This window comes from Oreochromis niloticus, linkage group LG18, assembly GCF_001858045.2.
Source record: "Oreochromis niloticus isolate F11D_XX linkage group LG18, O_niloticus_UMD_NMBU, whole genome shotgun sequence".
In the NCBI taxonomy this organism is placed as follows: domain Eukaryota; kingdom Metazoa; phylum Chordata; class Actinopteri; order Cichliformes; family Cichlidae; genus Oreochromis; species Oreochromis niloticus.
This window is the reverse complement of record NC_031982.2, coordinates 35,429,411-35,437,927: the sequence shown is the minus strand read 5'-3', so window position 1 is coordinate 35,437,927 and position 8,517 is coordinate 35,429,411. Positions and strand designations below refer to the sequence as shown.

Below are 8,517 nucleotides of genomic sequence, written 5' to 3'. Positions count from 1 at the left end.
GCAAAGGAGGACCAGCTGACACCCAGCATGGTCCGACCAACCTGAGAACCAAAGTGTGTTATTTATCACTGAATAAAACTAAACTAACAGCAGTCTTTCTTTTGCTTCTCCAGAACAGATCCTCAGCATTAAGTACCTGTCTCAGCTGATACTGATGTTCTGTGGTTCAAATTCCTCGACAAATCTGCGGTTAATCAAATTATCTACAACCAATTGACACGCCGCAAACTCAGAGCTTTGGAGGCCAGAGGAAGCTGACTGCTCTGCACAGCCGTTAATCCAACCTTGGCTCATAGATTTGTTTTGGTACTCGGAGATGGACCGACAGTCAGGTTCTGGTGCACCAAATCAGTACTGAACCCGACTGGCCAACTCTGTTACTCTTTTCTGCTTATAATTAATTAATTGTCTTACTTTGTTTATTTTAAGAAACCATTTAGGCCTTCTTTGGGTTTCCAATGTGTCAAACACACCAGAAACACAGATGTTTAGATGACATCATCAGTCTTGTCTGCAGTTTGGTTATGGTGAGCCGTGATGCAGGCAGTAATGCACATCTACAAGCCACATGCATTTTTGTGATTTGTTAACTCTACATTTACATTTCTTTTTGGGAAACTGCGTCTGGTTTTATGATTTTAATAGTCATTTTTTCATTGGGGTGTAGTTCATGTTTTAAGAAAAAGAGGACCTCTTTAAAAGAAGTTCAAACCTGATGGAAATACACCATCTCTGCTAGTTTCTGTTCTAACATAGCCGATGGTCACATGATGAATAAATGATGGACGTAGCCATTGTGATGTCACCTGTTAGTTTGTAAAGGCTGAAGCTGAGCCCATTGACCATCATCATCTTATCTTACTGAAAGAAGATGTCATGTTAGAGGGATACAGGATGCTTATAGGCTAGCGACTTGTCGATCACACCCAGCTTTACTGTGCTTCTGGGAACTGATGGAATTTGATTAGACTTAAAACACACGAGTGAGACCACAAACTGTTGATGATAGCGTTTACTGAGGTCACACAGCGCTCTCGATTCGACACATAGGATGATTTTTTTCACTTGTTTTAGACTGTAATAGTTCCTGTGAAAGATTTGTGTCTTCAGAATCATCAGGAACTTTTCTTGGGAGCTTCTTTACTTTGCTGTTGTGTTTTACATCTGGCGTTACCATGGAAACCAGATTTAACGCAGCCTAAGCCCGAAAATACAGAGATTTACCTGCAAGGTTAAAATTCGGACATAGCTTCTTAAGTTCTGAAAAGTACCTTTTTCTTACACAATGGCCAGCAGGGGGCGACTCCTCTGGCTGGTTTAGTTGTATAGGAGCCTATGAGACATTGACCTTTGGCTCCCCCAATCCATGACCTCATTAAAGACTTTCCTGATGGGTCTATAGTCGCAATCAATACCATATAATGTTCCTTTTTAAATAACAATCTCTGCTAGAGTCAAAAATGACAATGACTCAGGGTACGATTGTGCATGTGACTTACAACTCCTGGCAGTATCGAGTTTCTCGTCCGGTTTCAACACCAAGACGCTTCTGGACGATTCAGTAAGGGATGGCTCATCACATTAGCTACATCCATCATCTTTATTCAGTATATGACTGTAATGCACAGTATAAAAGTTGGGCACAGCAGCTTTAATACACAAATTCAAAATCACCACATAAACAGGTGGACACGCTGCGGGTGCGTGTCAGTAAATTCATTTTTTCCACACACTCAAAACGTGGTTAGATGGATGCAGCAGGGAGACAGAGTTTGGTTCTGTTGAAGGATCACCGCCTCCATCTGCTCTCTCTGATACCTGTTTAAATATTTTATAATACAGCCTAATGAAATATGAAGAGCCCGGCTTTTCCAAACAATTAAGCATAATGAGTGTGTCTCTCAGAGATCGTGGCGCTAAAACTAAAAGGCAACAACTGGGAAATCAAACATGTCAAAGACAGAACTGAAACTCTACACTGATGGAAGCACAGTCCGGATCCAGCATCCGGGCCCGCTCTTTACCGTCAGCCGACTGAGCCTAGTTTTGAATTGACGGACGTTGGCGATAACCAATCAGCGCCTGCCGTGCGCCAAAGCTGTGTTTATTCCACTTAACCGACCAATCAGAGCCGTCCTCTGCGGGCAAGTGCGTCATCAAAGTAGAATGTGAATGTGGGCTGCCTGTTATCGGAGCACACTCTGCTCCCATCCCCCATCTCCACTGAGCAATAGCGGCTGCCTTTTTGCGTGCCGCTTTGTCCTTCTCAGTTCAGCTTGTAAAAGCCATGTGTACAAAAGTCGGTAAGGAAAATACGTGTTTGCCCTTGTGTTTCATAAGAATGCGCGTCAGTTCATGAGCACATTATAATTATTTTCCGCACTTGTCTCATCGCATGTCTTTTATGTCGCACTGCTTTTTTCCCTCCTCCACGGCGGGGCATTTCTCTGTGGGTTCTAACAATGGAGGCGGAGGAAATGAGGCCACCAGCACTGTTCACTGCACCCGCTCACTGAGCCCGAACAGCCCGACTCACGGCGTCAGAGCCGGCTGTGTGTGTGTTGTTCGACGGGTACAGTGTTTATTTGTGTCTCGACCTTGGCGCACGAATTTATGGGCTGTTATGTAAAAAAAAAAAAAAAGCCCTCAAGAGTGTCAAGTGCGCACATACAGGGATGAGTTTCAAACATGGACGTCGGGAAGGGGCGGGGCGACGAAGAGCTGCGATGTGACATGGCGGCGCCGCTCCACATTTACACTGTTAGCGCCTTTTATCTGACTGATGTTGTTCACATGGAGCCTGAGATGTGACACTAACGTTTGCGTAGAAAAGCCCGATTTAATCCGTGATAACATCCGTGTCGTCCACGTTTCCCTCCCAAACACTTCGCCTCTATTCCCCCGTCGCGGCGGTGGGCGGGAGAAACCGTCTGAAGTCGCCGCTTGACTCGTCCAGACGCACATCAATCAATCAAACTGACACTACGTCAACCGAAGCGCTCTCGATTCGACATATTTACTGCGTAACTCGATGGAAACTCGATTTTCTCGCGCTCACGGTGCTGTGGAGCTGCCACGGTTCCGGCTCCGGTCCGTTTTGTGGGCTTTTATCGACTCGGATTATTGTTTTAGGGGAGAAAGGGACGGTTGCAGCGGTAGAATAGGAGGGGGCGTGGCCTTTAGGTTAAGAAATTCTATCCATTGTTACTCGACGCGCTAGGAGAACGCCTCTGTCGAGCCCCTGGCCAATCAGAGACCACCGACCTCATGAAGACCCCGCCCACAAGCCTATATTAAAGGCTCGGCCGTCAGAAGCGTTGGCCACTGGCACAATATAATACTGATTGATCCGCTAACTGAGACGAGGGGATTTACTTTATTCAACCTTTCATTTCAGCCGTCCTTTATTTTATTCTACTAAACAATGGCAGACACACAGGTCGACTCCGGCTCGGATATCTCTGCCAAGGTAAGCTGCCGCACACCTCCATTCGCGGGGCCGTGTCTCCGCGGAGCCCCTTACAAGAATAAAGCTCTCCAGGCTCTAACCTACATTTAAAACCTCTCCGTCGTTGCTTCGCGCTCGCTCGGACTTTGTGGAGTCTGAGGAGGAGGAGGAGGAGAAGAAAAGCCGGTGTTCGCCTCTTTGCCCCTGAACTCGGTGTGTAGAGGGAAGTGGGGGGTCTCGGCACCGCATCACGGACACGGGCAGCGTTAAAGCGCCGCGGCTCATTGTCCGGAGAGTCCTGGTCTGCGCGGGTCTTTGTTTCTGCGAGCAGCTCTGTTCTCCTGCCGGCACGCACACCTCCAAGCGAGACCCGGACACCGAGCAGCTCCGGTCCCCCGGCTCGCTCCCCGCGGGGTTTTCGGACTCGTTGTGAGCGCCGGGGCGCCGCGCATATTTATCCCGCATCTCGGGCTCTTAACGCGGATTAGATCGAGGGGAGGTTCCGCTCCCGGTGCAGGGACTCGGTCGGGTCGCATTACCGGGAGCGGTGACACACTCAGCGGCCGGTGGATGCGTGGACGCGGACCTCCAGCCTGGGGTTTGCTCCGTTTGAATGGAGGACAGCGCGTCAGGCGGTGCGCAGTCCTCCGGTGAACTTTCGGTTCTGCACTTTTCCTCCCGCCTTTTTTATTTCTTATTTCCGTGAGCCCGTTTGTTAAAGCCACCGGCCTGCCTGCACCGTCCGACCCCGTTTGTTTACCGACTCCGGAAGGTCGGCGGCCGCCGCTGCTCCAGCCTGAGCTGCTCCGGTCTCCGCTCCCGGAGCGCGTGAGCGGCTATGAGCCCGGGGCTTCCGCTTTGCTTTGGTGTTTTCGGGGTTTGTTTGCAGGGCGCGCTTCGGTCTCACGGGAAACTTTTCTTTCTTTTTTTTGTAATGCAGACACTTCTTTCTCCCTGTGTGTGTGTGTGTGTGTGTGTGTGTGTGCTCGCGTGCGCGCGCGTGGCCGGGCTGTGGAGGTGTGATGTGACGCTGCTGGTTTTCCCCTCTTTCTGCGGGTTTTCCTCCGTTTACACGTTTGAGCTGCTTTTGTTGTGAAAACGCGAGTTTTTGTGCGCGTGGACTTTGGATCAGATCGGGTAAAAGTTTAATCGCCCCCGCGGGGGGAGTCGTGGCTCCGCGGACCGCGATCATCCCGAGAATAATTCTCAATAATTCTGAGCGATTATAAGAAATGTCCATTTGGAGGAGGTGGTAAAGGTGGAGGGGGTGGAGAGGGGAAAAGTTGGACAGGCATTAGCGCGGGTAATCCGGGGAGCCTGTTCACTATTTTTAGTTGTGGAGCGTTTTTACGCACAAGCGCGTTTTTACGCGCAGCGCGCGGGCAGCCTGCTCTCCTCCTGCCGCTTAACAGCTTAATGGATTTCAACCAATAAGATTATGGAGAGCAATTAATCAATAACAGCCTACGTGTGGATGCGTGAGGCGCGCGTGCGGCGGGGATAATGGGCTGTGGGGGAACAAAACGAGGAAGAGGAGCGGCGTTAGTGCGCGCTGAGCTCGAGCACGGAGGCGGAAGGTGCCGTGTCTTCGCTTCGCTCGCTTGCCATGTGTCGTCTTCTATTGTCCTTTCCTGCCTCCGTTACAACGAGCAGCAGCAGCAGCGTGCATCGCGCTCTCTCCGCCGCCTCCTCCTCCTCCATCATCGACCCCTCCTCCTGCTCCCTCCCTGCTCCTGCGCCCTCCTGTGTTATTTTAAACGGGGTGCATCCTGGGTATTGCAGTGCTTCTCCCGGGCGTGTCTCGTGACATATGGCAGCGACAGCGGCCCATAGAAGACTACAATACCCAGAATGCCCCGCGGGCCACATCAAAGTATCAGATTACAACACATTAGAGGGGATGGAGTGGGAGGAGAGGAAGGAGATGGGGGGAGGATCTGCAGAGGCCAATATGGTGTTTAAATAGGAAGGCTGAAAAACGTGCAGCTCCCAGCAAGCACTGGGACGCTGCTAAGTAGGCCAGTAGGTAGAGGGGCAGGTAGCAGCGGTGGGCGGAGTCTAAACCCAGCAGCGCGTTTCGGTGGGCAGATGAGCAGGTTCAGTTTCTGATGTTTGCTTTTATTTGTTTTCAGGACCTGAAAGAGAAGAAGCTGGTGGAGGAGAAGGAGAACGGCAAAGACGCCGCCACCAACGGAAAGGTGAGTGCCATCACCGCCGCCACAGCAGCAACTCTGTGCACAGAGGTGGACATTTTTAACCATTTTTGTGTTTTCCAGGAGAATGAGGAGAACGGTGAGCCCGAGGTAGATGACGAGGAGGACGAGGAGGTGGACGAGGAAGAAGAGGAAGATGATGGAGAAGGTAGCTTGAAGGCTTATTTGCCTTTTAAAAAATAATAAACTCCTGTTAGAGTCTAAAAATTTTCACCTTTCAACTTTTGTCCTGTAGGTGATGAGGAAGATGAGGAGGAGGATGAAGACGAGATTGAGGGTGGCACAAAACGGGCAGCTGAGGATGACGAGGACGACGATGAGGTGAGGCAGCAGCGCCTAAGACGCCCTTAAAACGAGCGGTGCCATGACACCCAGCAGGCGCCGGTCTAACCCGCCACCGTCTTCTTCTTGTCTTCTTTCAGGACGACGTCGAAACCAAGAAGCAGAAAACCGACGATGACGATTGATGCGTTTCCCCCGCGCCATCCTGCTGAACCACTTCCTGATTCTTCACCTCTGACCGTTTTTCTATGTCGCAGGTGGAGGGGCTGGAGGACTGATTTAAAGGAAAAAATAATAATAATAAAAAAATCCAACATGGTCATTAGCAAGTAGAGTTCAACAAACACCCGCCACGTCCACACTCACCCGAGCTCCCCTCAACGCTGCGAGACGAATTTTCTAGAGGAACCCGCCACCGCATCGACAACGCAGAAATCCGGCTTCTCTTCAGCAACAACACAAAAGGAGAATTTGTTTGTATTTTTATTTACATTTTATATTTTTGTACATATTGTTAGGAGAGGGGAGGGGGGGCAGTTTCTCTCTCGATCTCGTCAGACCAAATCGGTGCTTCTCTAACGAAAGATTTTACTTGGTTGACCATGTTACGATATCTCAACAGATCCTAGAAAAACGTGTAAAAAAGTTAAAAAAAAAAATAAAATAAAAACATGAAAGACAACCTCTTAAGCCGTTGAACTCAGAGCATTCCAGTAAATTTAATGTATGTACTTTAGCTGTACCATAACTAGTTTGTTTGTATGGGAGGGTAAGGCCAAAGAAAAGAGCCTCTTTTCTTTTTCCTTTCTTTTGTTTTTTTCTTTTGGTTTTGTTTTTGTCAGCGACTTTTTGTTTTATGACGGCCTGTTTTGATGTATGTGCAAAGTTTGTTGTTTGACAATAAACCGGACTTTTATTTTGTGAGTTGTACTTTGTATCTCTGCCCCTTTTTATTTGTGCTTTGCTCTCCCGCGAGGAAGAGGAAGCGGTGCAGGTAAACCTGAGGTCTGCTTTTACTTTAGGGTCACAACAGCAGGGAGGAGGGTCCAGCACATTTTATTGGACATTTTACACTCATTACATCCATATAATTTATATCACATAAAAATTAAGGTTTGGTACTAAAATAAACTTGTGGTGGTTCCAAAAGAGTAAAATGTGATTTATTTCTTTTGGATTTTTCTTTTCTTCTGGATCACATAAATAAGGGTTTCTGCATAAATTTAAAGTCTTAACATTAAAATAAAGCACAGTAAGGTCTGAGAAGCTGATCTGTATTCTAATAAATTTGCTCAGTTTGTAGAGGTTGTGTTTAAGAACTGTGGGAAAAATCGTTGCCAATAAGTTTAATTTTGTAAGTTAGTCTGTTAGTATATTTATTTGGACTGATGTCCAGGTAAGTGCATTTCTGCAATTTCAAGTTCTTTGGTTTGAAAATTTTAAAAGTGCAGAGAAAAAGAGTAAAAAGTTGGAGAAATTCCTGATTCAGCATCTTCCAGTGAAGCAGTGGAAAACCTGCACAATAAAAAGTGAAAGCTTCAGCTGAAAGTCGTGTTTTCAGATTCAGTGTTTTGCCTAAAATACAAAGATTCTCTTCATACTGCTGAGCAGTTTTTTATAATTAAGGTCTTAATCCATCATTTAAACACGACTAGTCCTCAACTTTATGTTTTTAAAGCTTCATACGATTCATAGAACAGTTTGGGGACCCTGATAAATACAAGAACAAGCAGCACGCTCACTCACGCCTTCAAATATTTATTCACTGCTTGCACAATGAATCTGACATCTGAGAAAGTCCAGTTTAAACCTTTTTCTGGTTTTATTCAAACACAGAAATCTGCATTGTTGAAATTTGGTGCTCATGTGCTCTGGAAGAAATAAGAAAGTCATATTTCAGCTTCGCGGCAGATTAACAGAACATTTTGTGGCAGAAAAGGTAAAACATTATGAATCTGTTATCAAAGGAAACAGACAAAGCTCCTCCAATGATCCGGGCTACAGAGTTTCCCAGTTTATGGAAAAGACAACATTCCCACTGAGCATGGAAAATCAAAACTTGTTATTCTTCCTTTAATTTATCAAACTGCTCCTTAAAAACAGCTCAGTGATATTTGCACACCTAACAGAAACCCGACACTTTTCAATATTCATTAGACAACATTAAAAACATGAACATGAATACAACAGGCTTTTTAAACGGAGGTTCCAGCACCCCTAGTGGTGAGCTCTGGCACTGCAGCGTTTTATAAGGTTTTTATAAAGCTGCATTTCCTGTTCCACATCCAGCAAACAGAATATACAAATTCACATTAAAAAGAAAACAAACTCATTCTGACTCATCATCCAAATCTCACACAAACCTAACAAAAAGTTCTTCAGACATTTCTGAGCTTTTTGTGTAATATTTGTGGGTTTTTTTGCTTTAACATTAAAAGGCTGCAGTTAACAGCCGAGGAGTTTATCTACAAATACTGTCCTCACATGCTGCTGTGAGCTCTTCCCTTTCTCAGAACTTTAACCATTTATGGTGTTAGTCTGAATTTTCACTATGTGACTTACAGCACGAGCTGA

The 8,517-nt window shown here is 46.6% G+C and overlaps 1 protein-coding gene across 1 annotated transcript; it reads left to right on the top strand.

Annotated features, from left to right (window-relative positions):
- Positions 1-3,305: 3,305 nt before the first annotated feature.
- On the top strand, positions 3,306-6,873 carry ptmab (prothymosin alpha b). Its single transcript, XM_003459556.5, has 5 exons — positions 3,306-3,469; positions 5,581-5,646; positions 5,725-5,809; positions 5,897-5,982; positions 6,084-6,873. The coding sequence occupies exons 1-5, from the start codon at positions 3,425-3,427 to the stop codon at positions 6,126-6,128; spliced, it is 327 nt and encodes a 108-aa protein (XP_003459604.1). The 5' UTR covers positions 3,306-3,424; the 3' UTR covers positions 6,129-6,873.
- The last annotated feature ends 1,644 nt before the right edge of the window (positions 6,874-8,517 follow it).